Source organism: Coffea arabica, chromosome 9e (genome assembly GCF_036785885.1).
Source record: "Coffea arabica cultivar ET-39 chromosome 9e, Coffea Arabica ET-39 HiFi, whole genome shotgun sequence".
Lineage (NCBI taxonomy): Eukaryota > Viridiplantae > Streptophyta > Magnoliopsida > Gentianales > Rubiaceae > Coffea > Coffea arabica.
Genome location: NC_092327.1, coordinates 30,000,001 through 30,021,172, shown reverse-complemented (window position 1 = coordinate 30,021,172; position 21,172 = coordinate 30,000,001). Strand labels below are relative to the sequence as shown.

Genomic DNA, 21,172 nt, shown 5'->3' with positions numbered 1-21,172 from the left:
GGACCATGCGAATACATCCTGGAACATAGTCAAAAATTCAAGCATCTCCTTTTTCTGTCTCTCATTCAAATGAATACTAATTTGCACCTCCTTAACTTCATATTTAGTGCCAATGTTAACCTTTTCTGTTTCTTCCAGGTTCGATTTTGGTTTCTCCTCATATTGTTTAAAATCCTTTGCAAAAGAATCGAATACCTCCTCATTATCACTCTCGCTTTGGAGCTCGGATTCCCAGACTTCCAAGTCGTGAGTGATATAGAGATTGCCATTATTGAATTCCAGAATAGTGATATCCAAAGGGTCAAATAGTTTTATTTTTGGCCATCCGAAAGAATTAACGAATGTGGGATAATAAGCAAACAAATATACAACAAACAAATGAACAAGTAATATGACAGCAATATAAACAAACGAATAAACAAATCAACATGACAAGAACAACTTGTGCATTTTCATAAATCCTTTGATTGAAAGCAGAAACAAAAGAAAGCAAGCGGGAACGAAATGAAAACTTGACAATATTTTCACGTGCAAACTTTAGTCAAAGGTAAAGATGCTTTCATTAGCTATTTACAGATGCAGAAGTATTTTCATGGATTCGCATGAATGACAAATCCCTTTAGATTTACCGAAACTCCTTCCGAATGGGCAGAAACTCGGCTGTCCAATTGGAAATTGATCCTTCAGGGATGTCGGGAAACTCGGCCTCATCTGGGAAACTGTCTTCAAATGTTACCCCAACGAACAATTGGGCCAAACTAGATTCGATTCCGTCAACTGGGTTAATCTCTGACGTGATCACCTCGGTTGGTCGTGGAAAAGTATAATGCAGTGGTGGAATATCAAGGGTCCTTGGCCTGCCTTCTTTCTCTACTCTCTTGCGTTCCTTCATTTCTTTGATGTCTTTAGCGGTTGGTCAGAAACCCAAGACGAATGAATCCTTTTTCTCCACAATTTCCACTGGCTTCAGAATTCCTTGCAGATCACGTCCCAGCCCTTTGTCAAACTCATATCCTTCGCGGATCATTTCCTTAGTCATCATGACACTGGCCTTTGACAGAGCTTGTTCTTCTTTTGTTTTCCAACTTACGGAGACGATATCAGCTGTGCTATGAGGGGTCACTGTGGCGGGTCGGCTACCGTCTTCTTTGGACCCAGAATCAGCAATCACGAGGCAATCCTCCTCGGCAAAGATAGTTATCAATTTGTCATTTACTATGAATTTCAACAATTGATGCAATGAAGAAGGCACAGCCCCGGACTTATGAATCCACGGCCTTCCAAGCAAAACATTGTAAACACTAGGAAAGTGCATAACTTGGCAAGCTATTTGAAACTATGCGGGCCCCATCTCGACGACTAAATCCACTTCTCCTATAGGTTCTCTTTGTGCTCCATCAAAACCTCTAACTATGGTCCCTGAAGGCCTCAACTTGATATCTTGCAACCCCAACTTTTCCAAGGTACTCCAAGGACAGATATTAAGCGCAGATCCATTGTCAATCAACACCTTTGGCAAAATTTTTTCGTTGCACCTCATAGCTATGTACAAAGCCTTGTTATGTCCAATGCCTTCCGCCGGTAATTCATCATCAGAGAAAGTGATTTGTTTTGTAAATAACACATTCCCAACCATATGTGAGAAATTAGCAACCGAAATGTCCTTAGGGATTTGATCTTTAGTCAACACTTCGAGCAACGCATCCCTATGCATATCCGAAGAAAAGAGCAGATCCAGCATGGATATTTGGGCGGGCGACTTGCTTAACTTCTCGACTACATTATATTCGCTTCTTTGGAGCCTTTTAAGAAAATCCAAGGCTTCCTTCTCAGTAATTGTTGGTTTAGCGGGCAGCTCGGGTTTATTTGTTTGAATCGGAACGGTAGCTCCAAACGGACTTGCAATCCTTCCTGATCTAGTGACCACTGACACCTCTTCTTTGGCAATTGACTTTTCTACAATTTGTATGACAAGTTCATTGTAGTTCCACGGCACTCGCTGCAAACTCTTAACAGGCTCCTGCTCTGGGAATTCGATGACCACTGGCTCCAAAGCCTTGCTTTCAACTAGAGTGAGATCCAAAATAAAAGGCCTTTTATCCTCCTCAAATGGCACCTCTATTATAAATGGTTGGTTTGTGACCCCAAATACCTCAGCTTCCCTTGCCAATTTCTGGACTTGCTCCTCATACTCTGCGTCGTCCAGAATGACCCCGATGGTATTAGCGTGTTCAGGCAAGGGGTTCCTATTTATATTCGGCCCTTGTGCCTCATTTTTTTTGATTACAATCTCTCCGATTTCAATCATATCTTGAATTCTATGCTTAAGAGCCTTGCAGTCAACAGTTGAATGTTCGGGTGCCCCTGAATGATAAGCACAGACGGCTTGTGGGTTGTATCCAGCGTATATGCCATACGGATAGGTCGGAGGGGGTACCGTGCCAATCTTTCCGGCGACCTTCAACTGGTCATACAATTGGTCTAGAGGCCTGCCTAGATCGGTAAATGTACGGCTACGGGGTTGGTTGTAAGGTTCAAGAGGTTGAGGATGGCTATAAACAGGTCTATTTGGAGGAGGAAATCTTGGGTTATATGGAGGGCGAGGTCAGTTTTGGGGTAGATTTGGTTGAGAGATTTGAAAAGGGACTAAAGGTGGGTTAGGATAGCTTGGGCGAGGTCGTGGGTGATGGATATTGGTAGTGTATACATGGTGCGGGTTTGAATAATAAGGGTAATGTGGTTGGTAGGTTGGATTGGGTTGGTATCGGGGTTTGGGTGAAGGGTTCTGGTTCCAGATAAAAGTTGCCTCCCCCTCTTTCTTTTTAAACTGCGGCTTCTTTCCATTGCTCCCTTGCCCTTGCAAAGCTTCTACTTGTGATTTTAGGGCAGAGACGTTGACAATTTTTTTGACTCTCACAAAATCATCATACTCTTCGAGTTTATTCACAATCGCAGCAAATGTACACCCAGTCATACGGAAGATTTTTTCGAAGTATAGAGGATCATGCGCCTTTATGAAAGTGCGAATAATTTCATCCTCGATCATCGGAGGCTCAACCTTGGCAGCAATCTTCCTCCATCTCTTGGCGTATGTCTTATGATCTTCAGATGGTCGTCTCTTGGTGCCTTCCAAAGTAGTTCTGGCCGGTGCTAGCTCACAGTTATACTCGTATTGTCTGATGAAGGCGTTGGATAGATCAAGCCAGGTTTTCACCTCCTCCGGTTTTAAGTTTGAATACCAATCAAGGGCGTCTCCTTCTAGACTCTCTGGAAATAACCTTAATGGCAAGTTTTCGTCATCCACCGGCTTGCCCAACTTGTTGGCAAACAAACGCAAGTGTGTCTTAGGATTGCCCGTACCATCATATTTATTGAACTTCGGAGTCTTGAACCCCATGGGCAGTTGTACATTTGGAAACAGGCACAGATCATCGTAGTCTAGCACCCCTTGTTTGCTTAAACCTTGACTTTTTCGGATGAATTCATCGAAACGATCCAACCGCTTGAGTAACTTCGCATCAACCGGGGCAGACGACTCTCCCATTTCTGGCTTGGTTTGAACAGTGTGCTCCGGCGCGACAGGCTCTGCGGTAGTCTGATAAAAAGCTTGCGGATCCAGAGGCATGTTTGGACCACCTTGACCATCTTGAGGCTGAAATCCTTGCCCATAGGGATGATAGAACGGAGGATTTTGAGTGTAAGTATACTGCGGGTTGAAAACTCCCTCAAAAGTGGTTTGAATTGGAGGAATGACAAATGGCTCGGATTCCGGTTGTTTGACGGGCGGAGGCTCGGGCTGCACTCCGCTACTAATGAGCTCGTCGATCAACTTCTTTTGGGCGGCCATCTCAGACGCCATTTCCCCAAATTTGGTGAGTAATTCAGTCAGTTGAACCCCGGGACTCGTGGCTTCCGGTTGGGTAGTTGCAGCGGTCTTATCAGACGATTCTGACTGAGTACTCATGTCTACACGATTCCTTTGGGCTCGATTACGGGATCGCGTTATGTTGGGGTTTCGACGAGAAACTATGTTTAAATATTACCTGAAAATACGAAATGACGTGCTTTTAGATTTAGCCCTGGCTTAGCTTTTTAACAAAAATAAAACAAAGGAAAAGAAAAAGACAAGAGTTAGTAGATGTTCCAAAAATTCGGATGCATGTCCTATCGGAGGGGCCCTTTTTGTGCCAAGGGTAGGTCTAGCATGATGCAACACTTTCGAAATGGGACCCGTACAGACCTGTTTTTGACAACAATTCTAAATAAGTGCAGAAGAGAAATCGCTTTCATTGATAAAGCTTGCCTATATTTACATCATATCACGAAGACGATTCCGTACAAGATTGCCAAAACCTCTAAGCCTATCTAATACAGAGTCCTTGGTTTCTCTAGCATATGGAATTCTAACACGTTCAGCCTGGTCATATAATTCCCCGCATTTCCTTTTCAGCTCTCGACGCTTTTCTCGTTCATTTTCATATAATTGCTTGTTTTGCTCCGCCATCCCTTTGTATGTTTCGACAGACTTACTTAATTGCAGAATTTCCTTATCCTTTGCTTCGATAATGGCTTTCAACCTTCCCACCTCCTCGGTTGGTTCATCTTGTGTTTCTTGTATAGCGGACCTTCTCACCCAGTCTTCGTATTGCGGAGTGGTCAATCCCCTTTACTTGAGTTTCGGAATGTACTTGACGCGTTCGTCGTCGGACAACGTTTCCCTGGCCTCATTAATAGGGGTCTTCATCGAAATTTCTTTCGGACATATCCCTTTGTTGAAAATGATGATAAATGTAGTCAGATCAACAGCAGGCGGCACGTCTTGGACTCGCCCTAATTGTCGGAGAAACCTCCTCGGATTGTATGCCATGATACCCTGAGTACCAAATAAAGGAACGAAATCGGATGCCTTGGTGCGAAGAACAGGTTTGACACAATTGATCCAATCCAATACCCATCTAACATTTTGATTGGTCACATTCGTCAAGAAATCCACAAACTCGGATGCATTACACGGCAAACTACTGCTATTAATTCTCTTGTGATTTGTGATTACCCAGTTATATCCGGACATTGGTAGACTCTCGGGAATAGACGGTCGTCTCATGAAGTGTTCCATCCCCCATACATGTAAGATCAAATTTGAACCACAAAAGAACTTTTCCCCTCTCTGACAGGTAATGCAAGCTACGAAGATATCGGCCAAAATAATTGGAACAATAGAACACTGTTTATCTTTTATTCCTAGAAACAAGTCATACAAGATTTTAGTGAGCTTAAAGGCTATCTTTTTGTCTTTCCTAGGGAAAAAATAGGTTCCAGCCATAACCAATCCATACACCCAAACTCTCTTTCGTTCCCATATTTCCTTGGAAGTAAACGAGAAATCTCTCCAGTGCCTTTCAAAACCATCCCTTAATGCGAATCAATCAAATAAGAACTTTATCTCTATATTTTGGTCCGACCCTTGAATCGCTGATTCCTTTAATCCGGTGAAACGACAAAATTCGGCCTTGTTAGACACTAGCGGAAATATCACGGCAGTTCCCTGAATTGGCAAATTAAGCAATCCGGCAACCTCCTCAATTGTTATGATTATTTCCTTTTTTCCAAGTCTAAATGCGGAACAAGTGGAATCCCACAAATGCACCAAGACTTCTACCAAATAGCCATCGGACTTAATATCCTTGAAATCCCCAACGGGTCCTAATCGAGCGGCTACTTGGTTGATTTCACTAGGTGAAAGGAATGTGGGCCACCTTTGTACCTCCAACGGTACTACTAGTATCTGTTGGATTCGGCGAGGACTTTCCATCTAGAAACGAAAAACCGGTGTCAAATACCTTACCTACGGGTCCCACTTCTCTGGTTAAACATGAATTTAAACGTGCAATTCCCAAGATAGGGTTAAATACCCACGGGAATATAGGGTTGGCTTATCCCTAATGTAGGATTCCCTAAATGGCATTCCCTTTCTATGGTTTATGCGTGATGCCAGTTTATTAAAGCAGTAAATATGCAATTTGAAATGCAATATGACCTAAGGGACCCTTCATTTGCCAGGGTAAGCCTAAAATGATATGACATTATTAATTTATGAACGAAATATACCAAAACTTCTTAAACGTGCAATATCCTATCTACACGGGTAGGCTCTAAAAGAAGGTCATGCCAGACCTCTTATTTGCTAGAGTTTGTGAATGCAATGGGGATACAAAACCAAGAAAAGTTAGTTCAGCCAGATAAATACATATAACATATTGTAGCAACGAAATCAGCACAAAGAAATAAAGCAATAAAAGGGAGAAAGGGGTTGGACCCCTCCCCTCGTGAATAGTGTCCCTAATAGGGTAAGGCAGACGCTGTCCTAGGTAAAACTATCATGGATGCATGAGGTTGGGGCTCACTAATGCATCTAAACTCGATAGGTTTTAGGTCCCCGAGCCTTCAGACTTAGAAACCAAAGGTCATCAATTCCAAGGTTCTTTGTCGGTGGCTCGAGCGATTCCCCAAACATTACTACGCACACGTCGTGTCACGGCTACATGTCTGAGTGAATCTATCAAAAATCCTCAATTTTCGACTAAAAACTAAAGGCTATTAACCCAAAGCTTAAAGCGGAAGATTGAGCGACCCCTCGGACCATGCTACGCACACGTCGTGTCACGGTCACATGTCCAAGTGGGTCGCCTAAAATCCTAATAAGGTGGAGTGGCGTGACAAGCCACTAAAAGAAAAATAAAGAAGGGATAAATAATTAAAACGTATGCACGTATGCTAGTGCTCGTTTGGAGGGGAGGGATCGAGAACCAACGCGAGGCTCTAGGGTATGACCCCACACCCAAATGCAATGCAAAGCGCGAGATAAAATAAGTACAACATACATCCAAACAACCAATCATACATACGTGAGTGAGGGAGTAGTTTGATACGTGCGCGAGGCAAAAAGTCCTAAAAATGGAAAATGCAACCCTAATATCCAAATGATATGCATAAAAAGGGTAGAAAAAAGGAAAAGAATAGCTAAATCAAATGCTTGGACCCTCTTAGGAAATCCCCAGTGGAGTCGCCAACTGTCGCGCCCCACTTTTTGAAGGTGTGAAAGTAGTGTGTGAGATATGTATGTGAATGTGTGTGAAAATGAAAACAAAAGGCCGTGGGATTGTGAAATGCGACGGTTTGGCCAAACAAAATTTCAAAAAGGGTTTTTTGAATGGAAAATAGAGTCGCCACTTGGTATAGAGTTAGGGTGTACCAAATCACCCAAAAAGTGATTTTTTGGAAAGAAAAGTAAACAAACCCTTTTTAAAGAACTTTAAGGTCTACGTAACCAAAGAAAGGGATCGGGGGTCACGTTTGATAAGGGAGAAGGCAAAGGCAAAGCCTAAGGCACTCCCTTACCCTAGTCAAAGCTAGTTGCGTGACTTAGCCCCTCTTTTCCTAATTTCTTCTACCCAAAGTATGTGTTGCATGTTGGATATGACTAATGGATATGAAAAAAAATGCAATCCTAAATCTAAAATGTCTCTTATGAGGCTTTTTGGTCCCAATCACATGAGTTGTGATGGCCAATAAGGAAAACTCTCATAGAGGTCACGGGTAATGCAAATGAAAACCCAAATATGAGTGCAAGTGTGAAAATGTAAGAGGAATGCGAAATAAAATAAAAATAAAAATACAAATGTAAGTGCAAGTGTGCAAATGTAAGAAAAGTGTATGTGTGCAAATATAAGAAAAGTGCATGTGTGCCAATTGAGAAAATAAAGGTGTTTGTGTGCAAGAGGATGAAAATATGGTATAATGGTAGTAAATGCATATAAGTACAATTGGGTGCAATTTTGTGAGGTAGAAAATAAATAAGTGATAGAGAAAGAAGAGATGTGTGTGAACATGGCATGTGGAGTGAGAAAAATATAAGTAGTAAGAAAATGTAGATAAAAATGAAAAAGTGATATGGTAAAATGGAGGTGCATGAACCTAGAGGAGTGCATCAAGTCGGGTGCGGGAATGACTTCTAACTTCATGATTTTAATTTTCCCTTGGATTAGAGGGAATACAAGCGTGCTAAGGCTTAGAACAGCCACACTCGTCTATATCCCATATTTAAGGGGTAACTCTCAAGCAAATGTACCCTATAACTAGCATGGAGATGCAAAAAGCCTACAATGAAAGGGAAAGGGTTGGAGGGGCATGCCAAATGCTAGAAAACTAAGAAAAATGCATGAAATGTAGTGAAACATGCAAGTATATACTAACGAGAGGGGACGGCCTATTGGGTCTAGCATTGGACTAGCCCTTTTCTAAAATTCTCTCACAAGTATTGGACTTGCGAGAGCTCGAGGGGAAAGACCGTGGCTAGCATTGGACTAGCCACGGTGACGTCACACATTCATTATGAACCAAATAAATCATGTAAAGTCTAATAAAGCAAATAAACACATAAATCACATATTGCACATAACACATAAGCATGGTATATAGATGTAGGACCCTAAGAAAGCAAGTAACGCGTAGCACGTAAGCATGCAAATCACACAAGGCAATTAAGGCCCTAACTATTACATTTTTTAGGGGGGGAAGGCCTACTACAATCTACAAAGGGAACTGGAACGAAATAAATAAAACAAATACCTAACTATTACAAATTTGGCATTCAAGTGCCTTCAAATGACTTGCTAATTAAAAAAAATGAAATAAAAAAAGAAAGCAAAATATGCAATTAAACCCAAAATGAAAAGCGAATTAAAGCATGCATATTCACACATAACACGTAGGAGCACGTAGGAAAAAAAATAAACTTGAGGAGATAGAGGTTACCTCCCTTGTAAAGGTAATGAAATGAAGGAAATATTAGCTTCAAAAACAATAAAAAGGTCAAGACATCTCAAATAGCCAGATAAACATGAAGTCGAACCATTGAAAGCATTTAAATAACTAAACAGTCCATATTCACAAAATTAGGATCCAATTGAAAGGAAAAAGAATGTTTAAGGGATCAATTTGATTGATTTTTCCAAATTTTTGGGCCATAATAGCATTAATAGAAATCAAGGGGTAAAAAGACAATTATTGGAAGCTCTGTTCATGCAAGTTCATGCAAGCTACGAAGAAGCTTTGCTTCTGCAATTTTCAGCCGTGACTTTCTATCCTTGCATGTAAACTTTCGGCTAAACCAAATTCATGTAAAACTTCAAATCAACTCCACTCAACACCATGTTAAACACTTCTCAAAACATTTCAAATAACAAGCAAATTAAGTAGTTCAAACAATCGAAAGTTTCAGCAACCGAAAGTGAAGCCTGCTGCATTTTTGTTTCCAAGCTCATGTCCCAAACAAACATTCATCTAAACATCCACACTCTGATCTAAACAGCAAACCAAATAACTTCCACATCCAATGAACAAAACTTGGAAGAAAAATATGGAAACCCGAGAGATCTTCCAAGTAAAATGGTTTAACAAACTTCTTAACCAAGCATCTGCAACATTTAAGGGACATTCTGCGCTTATCCAGCGAATGAATGCACATACATACTCAATCAAAGCTCACGGTTTCATTAATCAGAAAAAGAAACTCAACAGAAATCTCAAACCATTTAGCTAACATAATCTGGGCAAGGTTGGTGATTTGTAAAAAAGGGAAAGAAAACATGCAAATCTGGAAACAGAAGCTTTGCTGCAATTTTCTTATGCAACCGAAACTTGCCTATGCAAAGTAAAGCCTATCCAAGCTCCTATGCTATGACTTACACCCATGTTGCTAACATCACCCAAATGCAATTGTCTACCCCACAGAAATCAAACAAGGGAGTTGGAATGCAATTTCTGAAGCCTTTTGCATGCCTGTTACGCGAAAAGCTTTCTTCTACAACATTCATTCGAATTTTTCTGCAACTTCAAGCTTTCAAATGCAGATTTCATACAAAGACTTCAAGCAAAAATCTAGCAAAGGCCATCACTCAATCGCCATTTAACAGCAAGACACTATGATTAACACAAACCAATCGTAAACACTGAACCAAAATGAAGACAAATGAAGAAAACTAAGTCAGCTATCATTTTTCTGCAACATCATTTCATTACACCAGAGTGCCAAACGCAGCTAGACGGCGAAAGTTTGCATCAAGAAAGACTGGTGTGTTTTGGTGACTTAGCTAAAAATGGTTCCCCGAACATGATGTTGAACCACATTCCAAACACAGATGAACTGGGGCTCGTGACTTCGTAAAAAAATGCAACAGAAAGACACGAATAGATGGAGTGCCCCTCCAATCTACTGGGTTTGCAAAGCAATTTTTCATTGTCTATCCATGAGTGAAATTTCTACCAAACGTCAAGCATTGGTCTCTAAGCAATGAAAACACAGCAAGGCAACCATAAAAACAGCAAAAGCAACGTGAGGATTTGCGGCAACTTCGCTTACTTCACTCTGGTTTCATGAACGAAAGTGAGCTGATGATTTTTGTTCATATATAGAGCAAACTATTACAAGGGAAATCCTGTATGGATTAATATTATCTTGTCATAAAATAGAGAGGAGCTAAGTGCACAAACTACTACTGTCATGCCATGAAACAAAGAAAGGCCGAATCCTTCTCCTACCCAAAATCAAACAAATTCTAGGGTCATTAGCCGCCTTATTAAAACTTCATCTTAGCATTGTTAGCAACACACAGGTGCAACTACCCATTCCCAGCAGGTTCAACGATGCTATCAGCTATGAAAATGCAGAAAGGGTTCAAAGGAAACAACTTGCAGATGCATCAAACATTTAGACAACAAACAAACCCAATGGAAGAAACCCAACCAAGTCAGAACTTCAGCTATTCCAATCCGTGTCCTGCATACCCATCGCGATAACAAATTGCAAGAAGAAAACTTACGGTGAATGTGCAAGCTTACAGTATACCTATCAAGCTACCACAAATCTCGCATTTCTGTCCCCCCAAACCCAGGCCCAACCTATGGGTTTATCAGCCCCAACAACGATAGAACTTAAACTTTCTTCGCATAACAGAACCCAGACATAGAAAACAAAGATAGTCAAATGAAATGCAAGGGAAAGCGGATGGAGTTGGCTCTGGATTTTAGCAACAAAAATGATTGGAAAAGTTCAGGGCAAACTCAAACAACACATAAAACAGCAATTTTCTAGAAAGAAAAACAAACATAGGAGTTCCACCAAGTATACTGCTATAAAACACAACCGAGAACTTTAGGCATCAGTATTAAAGAAAACTGGAATTTTGAGGCAAGAAAATAGCTTACAAAGCTCTGCCGAGGACGATGGTGAATTCGCGAGCCTGAGAAAATTTGCGATTCCTTGCTTCGACTCTTTTCTTCGTGGCTTCTCCTTCCCAGTGGTTCCCTCGGTTCCTTTCAATCGTCACCCAGTTCTTTTCTCCCTACCCTTACTCAGCCGTCATCCAACCTCTGCTCTCCTCCCAGATTCTAACCGTCACCCCAGCTCCCTTTCGCTCTCTCAGTTTCTTTCTCTCTCCCCCCCCCGCTTCTTTCACAGCTCTCTCGTTTCTTGTTTTTACTCCCAGCCGTCATCCAATGCTCTGCTCCCCTCTCTTTCCGTTTTCCTTTAAACTCAACCCTATCAACAATGGTTTGGATGAAACCAGATGGCTTGTACTCTCTCCATCGAACGGAGCCAACCCCAGGCCAAAATAGCCGAGAAATGCAGCTACAATTTTTCTGCCGCGGCTGAAACCGAAACGTGAATTTTCTTTTTTTTTTTTTACTTAATTTAAATAACAATAATACAAGAATAATAATTCAAACAAACTTAAATAAAATATACAAAATTAGTAACCTAAGGATAAAAAATAAAAAGCTACGATTTTCCTCTTTTTCTTTTTTTTTACTCTTTTTTTCCCTTTTTCCATATTTTTTTTTTCAAGAAAACATTGAATTTAAATCAAAACAACTAAAACATAATTTTCGAATGTTTTTTCTTTTTCCCGAGAAATTCTATGCTAAAGCTTAAAAATAAAATAATAAAAAACTAAAAAACTAAAAACTAAAAAGTGAATAAACCTAGCACGACAAATAAAACTAAAAAAAGTAAATGAAATTACACTGAAAATTTGGTGTCTACATTCACACATCACACATACGCGCGCGTGCGCGCGCACTCACACACACACTCTCTCTCACAGACACACATAGAGACATTTCCCATATTAGCATACAATTTATTAATATTAAAAACTAATATTTGAAAAACTAATATAACACAAAAATAAAACATAATATTACTACTAAACTATGCATTACACATGGAAAAAGAAATTTCATTCAATGCTTGCATTCTGTCAATTATCAAATGGATCTTTATTTTATGGATCAAATAAATTAAAACTTCAACAATTAAGTTTCAATTTTTAGATTTCAAACTTCACTTTTCAATTTTATCATATGCCTCCTAAGTGAAACTAATAGGAATTTTCCCCTATTATTGTGAAGTAATATAGTCTATTTTGGTAACTTCACAAACATTTTCTGAAGGAAAGGCGTTCTTGGAGTTGGATGGTTTCTATTACTTTGGTTCTATTACAATGCTTGCATTCTGTCTATTATCAAATGGATCTTTATTTTATGGATCAAATAAATTAAAACTTCAATAATTAAGTTTCAATTTTTAGATTTCAAACTTCACTTTTCAATTTTGTCATATGCCTCATAAGTGAAACTAATGGGAATTTTCCCCTATTATTGTGAAGTAATATAGTCTATTTTGGTAACTTCACAAACATTTTCTGAAGGTAAGGCGTTCTTCGAGTTGGATGGTTTCTATTACTTTGGTTCTAGTTGGATGCCTTTTTTTCCAGTTTTTAATGGATAAGTTTTTTTTCCATCATTTTGTCTATATTAACCCTCCAAATATACCTTATTAATATACATATCCCAAGTTATCAAAAAACACACAAATTTTTTCTTTCTTTCCCTTCTTTTCTTCCTTCTCCCCTACCTGAACTCACCATCATCGTGCCCTCCTCTCCTTTTTTTTCTTTTCTCCTCCCTTCCTCCCTTCTCCTTCTCACTCTTTTCCCTCCTCTCCCCTTCCTCCCTTCTCATCCTCTTCTTCTCCTTTCTCCCTCCCCCTTCCCTCTTCCTCCTCCTCACATGACTGGTTGCACCACTAAACAAGGAGGGGGAGAGGGAAGGGGGAAGGAAGAGGGGAAAGGAGGAGGAGGGAAAAGAAGAAGGGAGAGTAGAGAGAGAAAGGAGGAGAAAGGAAGAAAGGAAGAAGGAGAAGAGATGAGATGAGATGAGGAGAAAGGGGAGAGAGAGAGAGGGAGGAGGAAGGTGGCCAGCACTAGGGAGGTAGAGAAGAGGAGGAATAGTTGTGGTATGAGGAGGAAGAAGAAAAAAGGAAAAAAATAAAAAGAAAAGAAGAAAAAAAAGATATTTTTTCTCCAAAACTTCAAATACACAAAGTAAATTATAATAAGTTACAATAAAGTTTTATATAAATACCCAAAAAACTCACCATCCAAACGCTTGATTAATATCCTTTTATATAGAATGTACGGTAGGAAAAAAAAGCCATAAATTTGAAAGTTGTAACTCAATTTGTAACTCAACTTTGAAAATTTTGTTATCCGAATGTATAGACCAAAATTTTTAAGTAGTTGTAGCACTCTCCTTGTTGCTTTTCTCCATCATGGTCACTTTCAAATATCATGCTATCTTACTTTTTATTGAACTTTTGCTCCCCTGTAATTCTCTCCCGTGCCTCAGTTCTTTCCAAGGGGCTGCAACCTTAGGCTTTTTTGATAAATGGCACTAATACTTTTCCCGAATCTTGCTGTTCATTCTTCTTTGTTTTTGAAAGGCTAAGGTTGAGGATCTTTAGAGGAAGCATTTGATCTAGGGGCAAAGCTAGAAAAGAAATTCAGTGGGTAAGGTTAATATATGAAATTTTACTAATTATAATATGAAAAATATATGTTTAGATAACAATATAAGCCAAAAGTTATGTATATAATTAATTTACAATTTAGCAACAAAATAAATATCTTTCAAATCTCAAATTTCTAATAAAAGATTCTTCCATTTCTCCTCTCACAACCCTAATAAATTTTCTCTAGATTTTTGTTAAGATGAAACAAAAACTGACCAATTTTTGTGAGTTCCAATATGTAATGAAAAAGTTAAAAAACTTTCAAATGGGTATATGTAATGGGAGCACATTAGAATAGATAAAGAAGGAGAATAGATGCAAATTGAGTCTCTTTCTTTGTTTAGATAAGGTGGCGTCATTTAAATGTTATTAAATTTTTTGGATATTAATTGAGACATATAACAAAGTGTACACTACTACATTGGATTTTGTGAAAGGGTAATTTTATTTAAGTGTGGAAACAAACCTACAATTTTAAGTGCATATATGGAGATTTTGGTAGGACAATAATTCTTTAATATTTAAATTTTACTAAAAGGGTAGTGGGGCAATTTCTTTTAAGTGTAGGGGAAAAATTACAAATTTATATGTAGATAAGAAGATTTTGATGGGTCCAGTGGGGCACTTTCTCTCCGTCTTTGAGTTGATCCCATCGATCGCCAAATGGTTTTGCATGAATTGTGTTTTTCACATATGTGTTTTTACTTTTTGGTGTCCACGGTAACTAGAACTGGTAAAGAAACCCAAAACCCAATAATCCACCCAACACGCCCATTAATTTTAAAGGATCGGTCATGTCAGATGGGTAATGAATTTTGTTAGATTGGGTAAGAACAACTCAACTTACTCATTGGACGGGTTGAATTTTTTATTTGGGCACCAAATACCCAACCTGTTTAAAAATAATTCAAAATAATAAATATAACATTCAATATACCTATGCCCATCCGCTTGTTTTTGGACATGTGTTAACAATTTGTTGACCAATTTGTATTCACAATTCTCATATATAAGTTTTAAATCAACTTTTTAATTTTTATTTAAAAGAAAAAAGAAACTTGAAATAAAAACTTATACTTATTTTACTTTTACAACAGTTGTTAAATGTGCTCAACTTGTATAATGACTTATTATGCCTTTTAAGAATATGTTGTGTTCCTCCCCCTCTCCCCTTTTTTTTGGTTGTTGTTCTCAGGTTGCTACTTGCTTCTAGTTGTTAATATTTCGTGTACGTAGAATAGAGTTTTAAATTTGTTCTAATTGCATTCTTTTTGTGACGATCCCACCTCCCCCTAAGGCGAACCAAAGGGTTTAGCGGACTACCTGCCCAACTCTCGTCGGGACTCAGTCGTTCACTTCAATCCTCACTTAAAACCGGAATAAACCACAGGAATAGATATATCAACAATCCAAAACTTAAAGTGAAACTTATATACATTTCTATCTCAAAAGGGAGTACAAACACCGAATATACAAAGGTTCTCAATCCTTCATACATCCAACCCGTGCCGAAAGGTAGGGCGAGAACCATTACAAAAATCTAAAACTAGTCTAGGCTAGTCTATACCGAGCTCTTGTCCTTGCTCGCCTTCCCCTGTTAAGGAAAATAAAACTAAAGGGATGAGCTAAAAGCTCAATGAGGTTCCGAACACATAATCAAACAATAGGTTCAATGCATTAACCATCAATATTCAATAATTCACGAAACATTTACAATGGAAAGCAATACTAACACAGTCATTCATTCGTTCGTTCGTTCATTCATTCTCCTGTCATTCCCCTTATTCCTCCAATCATTTAAAAATGCATTTTTGTAAGTAAAACCCTCGTTTGCATTGACATTCGTCCGTTCATTTCATTCACCCCCTCCTGGACGTTGGCCAGGCTCCACCCGACAACAAGGTAATACTCGAGTATACCAAACGTTTACCCAAGGTCACCAAATCGCCCGACCGAATCCGCTTCTGGCTCGAGTTGACCGGCAACGAAGGGCAAGGGCCCAATTCAGCCAAACGGCTTACATTCATGCGCAACTAGCAGTTAATTATTTAATCATTGAAAATTTCACATTCATTTAGGTCGAGTGCGATAAAGTACACACTCGCCTAGAAAACATTTAACATGTTATCATTCATTCATAACAAGTCATATAATCAAGAACAAGCCAATGAAATATAACAAACAAGGAACACTCACCTATTTACGCAAAATAACGTCCAAAGTGTCCTTCCGGGTATTACCCTTAATCACCAAGGAACCCTAATATAATCAAAAGAACACATTATACTTCAACTATCAAAGATTTAAGTGATTCAAAGAAAATTCGAATACGTACTAGTACAAAATATAAGTTTTGGTAGTGAGAAGAGTACATTGAAACCAAAAGATATAAATAAAATATTTGTAACACTTAGACTCACTCGTAAAACTTTAAAATCTCCATTTGAATTGAAGTGACAAAGAAAATGTATTTCTATTAGTCGAAAATTTTATTTTTCCAAGGGTACAAGTTTCGGCCAGATTCTAACTTATATACCTCAATAAAATAAGACGCAAATATCCTAGATGGTTCATATGGTATTCGCTCTCAAATCGTTATCTAATTTTCGAGTGTAAATTTGGGCAGCACGTCCTTTGTATTTACCTATTTTTCAGCCATTTATGACTTTATTATTTTCCTCAATCAATCCCAAAGTCACACACAAAATCATCTCATTTCAATAGCCATTCCATAGGCTCCAAATCATACAAGTACAAATCAAGTTAGGAACATGTGCGGAAATGAAGGTTGAGTCAAGAAACAAAAGACAGATTTGATGTTGTTTTCCGTAACGGACACAACCGAGACTATGCTTATCGGATTGAGGTTCAATTTATACCGTTTCGAAACTAAGACAAAGGCCTACAACTTTGATGAAGACCACTCAATCCAGTTTGTAGTGTATCTAAGTCAAAATTGCCATTTATAGAACCAGGATCTCACATTCGGGCTAGTTAACCGCACTATGCGTAAACAACCATAACTCAGGCTACCGAAGTCCAAACGAGATGATTCCAGGGCGTTGGAAAGCTAAGACATAGCACTACAACTTTTGTGTTTTGACTAAATGCTAATTCAGTACGTATCAAGGTGAACAAACGCGACCAACTTGGTGCACTGTCAAAACTGTCCACTGACTTTACTCCCACGACAGTCAGGGTATTTTCATCTTTTCATAGGTTACGTTGCTCCGATTGAGTTGAAATTTTGCAGGCAACTATGAAACATCATTCTCTACAACTTTCATGTTTCGTTCTAAGTCTAATTCGGCCTCTACCATAAAGAACTGGAACCGGACAGAACTAAAGCTATAATTTTCAGAAATCTGGAATTTTGTTATATTCAAGCTATAATTCACATTTGTACCTTAAAACTACCACTACTTTCTCCTTTACAAGATTATATACCATATATATACATCATATAACGCCCAACCCATATAAGTGAATAAATCAAAACCCTAACTCAATATTCCTCCCTCCAATCATCAAAACCATTTGAAACAAGTATCACAAGCACAATTCTAACATTAATACCCCACTTAATCATGATTAATGGAGAAAGAAAGAGTGATCAGCCATTATACCTCAAGACAAGACCTTGCAAGAGTGATCCTCCACTACTTCTTGAAATTTTTAGTTCCCTAAACTTCCCAAGCTTCCAATTGCAAGTTAATCGGTCTAGATTCTTATTTTTTTCATTCAAATGAATCAAACTCAAGATGAAATGGAGTTTCTTCCCCTTGCTTTTCTCTCTCTCTCTCTCAGCCAAGACAAGCAGAAAATGATGAAGAAATGGAGCCAAATGAAGATAAGAAGGCAAAACAATTAGTTTGGTCAAAGGCCCTTAGATGGCCAACAAGTGTCTCCACCAAATTCCACTCATTTTTTCTTTTTTTTTTCTCTCTCTCTTGGTCAAGAATTTCGGCTGCCTTGAAGGGCATTTTGGGGTGATTTTTGTTGATATCAAAGTAAGGAGATGAAGGTAATAAAGTAGTATTCAAGTGGTGTGCTCAATCGGTAGCGCGACACCCGTCGGTCGAAACCGATATTCCTTAAATCGCGTATACTAGAGTTTTAACTTATAATTCACTAATTTATTATTATCACTTCTACTCACACTCTTAATATCATCTAAAACTCACCCTTAATCACCATATTTATCGCACTAGCGGGTCCCACATCGATAATACGTTTCAAATTTAACGTACACTAACTCATACTAGGAAAATGAATTTAAAACTGTACTTACTTGTAAAAATGCATAGAAATTTTAATATTTTCAAGGAAAGTATAAAATGTAGACAAAGAAATAAAATAATGCTGAGAAAATGTGAAAATTTTTTTGGGTTCTCACACATTTACAGTTCTCTAACTTGTTTTATTTCATTGTTAATAATTCCTCATCAATATTATAATACAACAAATTATATGTCTCTTAATTACATTTTCAAGTATAATATAATCTAACATTCAATAATTTAAATACATAGAATATTACAACTTACAATAAAGCAAATATGAATAGTAAAAGTGGTAAATAAGTTGTAACAAAAATAAGTTTCAATCAATTATAGTATTAAAAAGTAATGAGTAAATGAATTTTTTTAGCTAATTTATTTAAATGTACAATTTATTATCTAAAATTCACAATATAAGCAATATAATATATTATTATATTTATGATGTGTTTCCAAGAAGTTTAAGAAGTGAGTGTGTGTTTGTGTATGTAAAAATGTGTTAGTATGTGAAAATATATTTATGTATGTGAAAATATGTTTATGTGTGTGAAAATTTTTCTTTGTGTGTTAAAATGTATGTTCAAGTTACTGGGGGCACTAATAAAACTTATGTTCAAGTTAGGAATGATGAGGAGGCGCTAGTTGCGAAAGGAAACAATGGAGTCATGTCTGATCTGATTGTTCATACCCTACCAACGAATAGAAGGACAACTGATCGAGGGGAATCAGATAAAGGAAAAGAAATGGCTGAGGATAGGGAGAAGCAAGGGGCTGATCTCGAGAGCAGCAGTGTTAGGACGCCGTCAGCCATGGTACCAATAGGTGTGAACAATAAGGCTGGTGTTTCTGCTTCTCAGAAGCAGCATATTGCAGGTGATAGGGATGACGGAAAGGTCGTTGTGGATCATGCCGAAATATTACCTAATGTGATTCCCCAACTTGAAAAGGAGATTCGATAGGTAGTTATCACGAATCAGTTGAATACTAACATGTAGTTCGTTGATGGAGAGATGACTGGTTATGAAGCTCACATTGGGTGCAAAAGTCTATTGTAGAAATGTCGGTACAGGAGGATGGAGAAGGTATTGATGAGGGGATGGAAGTCGAGCTGCCTCCATTTGCAGGCAGCTTGTTGCCGAGGATAGTTATTGAGCAAGAAAAAACATTGGCCTCTTCTCTGCTGGCGCTGAATATTGATCAACCTGGTAAAGTTGAGAAGGGATTCAAGCAAGCAAGGGGAAAGGGTGTACAAGCTCGATTTCCATCTGATAGGTAGTTTTGGTCCGCAACTTCTTCTAATAACTCATTCCAGGTTTTGTATCATGATTAATGTAATTCTTTGGAATATTAGAGAGGTGTCTGAAGCCCCAAATCTGAGAAGATTGGTTAAATTAGTACGTTTGCATAGTGTTAAGTTCGTAGCTATATCGGAGCCAAAACTTGATGTGTCTAAAGTAGGGCTGCAAACGAGTCGAGCCGAGCTTGACTTAAAAATAGGTGGGCTCGAGTTCGAGCTCGAGCTCGACGAGCCTAAAGAATTGAGCTCGAACTCGACTCGACTAAAAAATACTAGGCTCGAGCTTGACTCGATACGGATCGCGAGTTGAAGCTCGATTTTTGGCTCGCGAGCAGCTCGAATCGTGAGCTCGAAGTTTTGACTCGTGAGTAGCTCGTTAGCTCGAATTTTTGGAATTAGATCTAAGGCTTCTACTCCGTCTCCTAGCTTAAGTTTTAAACAGAGTCACTAATAACAAATTGTACATCATTAGGATCATACAAGAACAAAAAAGAAAACATAGGAATTGAAGGAACGGAGAAATGAAGGAACAAAATCCCATTAGGCATATACATTAACACATTTCAGATCCTTGACACTTCTTCAGGAGCTGCATCAATACAAATGAAAGACAATTTGATATCAAAATAAACTGACTCTGAAATTCCGTTCTCATCCCTCAATTTGAAGCACATTTCTAATCCAAGGTGAAACTCACATCAGATTACAGTCACATTGCCACCTTATCCAACGCAATCATACAAAAAAGTGCAGAAATCACCAATCATCCGAGTCTCAACTAAGTCACAAGACAACTGAAACCCCACCATTCCAAGAAGCTCAGTACAGCAGAATCAACAATTCAACCATTTAAACAAAACCCAGAAATGAAAGCCAGTTACTTTAATCATCAATACCCCAATGTACATTTTCTCTTTTACACATTGTCTAAAAGAAAGCAAAGGATAAGAAAGAAGTGAAATCTCACCTGAGTAAATGCAACTACAACAAGAAGTCCATCAACAGAAAGCAATCCCACATAAACTCCAACCAAAGCATGATCATAATCAAAAAAGGCCTAAAAACTTTTTACTAAATACAATCATAAATTTAGAAATACATGTCACATAAAAGTCTAGAATTTAAATGCCCAGCACTTCATACAAGTTCAACATTCTCGGTCACAAAGTTCAATATCAGAAAATAAGTAAATAACAACCAAAAGCAAGCCAAGAACTTTTTACTATAGAAACATATTGAACTACAAAGTACAAACTAAGCACAATCATTGAAGTCACGAACTTCTTCTTTTCCTCTGATCAGCAACAGAAACATATTAAACCTGGATAAGTTTGCAATGGCAATGGCAATGCCCGGACGTGGAGGGCCCAGTCTGAAGCGCAAAGAGTCACAAAGTTTTAGACAATCTACAAAAACAGCAACTAAAAATCCTGCCCAGAATTCAACTAATGAACAGCCCAAACAATAAATTAAACAACAGCTAAAAATCATCTGAAAAAAGGGAACTAAAGCAGCCAAATAACTTCCATTTTAGTTGCAATGAAACCAGCCACCAAATAGATCATATACACATATAAAGAAACCAGCAACCAAATGAATAAAGAGACCAATAGCCAAAAAAACTAAGAATATAGATTACCTAAAACATGAAAAAGTTCAAGGAATAGGCAATGAAATCTCTTG

General features: G+C 38.3%; 2 protein-coding genes across 2 annotated transcripts in view; both read right to left on the bottom strand.

Moving 5' to 3' along the window:
- Positions 1–1,336: 1,336 nt before the first annotated feature.
- Positions 1,337–4,504, bottom strand: LOC140014660 (uncharacterized). The gene is made up of 3 exons (XM_072065742.1): positions 4,340–4,504; positions 2,807–3,706; positions 1,337–2,464 (listed from the first exon to the last, which is right to left on the bottom strand). The coding sequence occupies exons 1-3, from the start codon at positions 4,502–4,504 to the stop codon at positions 1,337–1,339; spliced, it is 2,193 nt and encodes a 730-aa protein (XP_071921843.1).
- Positions 4,505–20,042: 15,538 nt separating this feature from the next.
- Positions 20,043–21,172, bottom strand: part of LOC113709899 (zinc finger BED domain-containing protein RICESLEEPER 2-like) — a 2,633-nt gene continuing 1,503 nt past the window's right edge. Inside the window, exons 2-3 of the mRNA XM_027232744.2 lie at positions 20,457–20,546; positions 20,043–20,078 (exon numbers count right to left, since the gene is read on the bottom strand). Of these exons, the coding sequence (XP_027088545.2) occupies positions 20,043–20,078; positions 20,457–20,546 (126 nt within the window). The remainder of the gene's footprint in view (positions 20,079–20,456; positions 20,547–21,172) is intronic.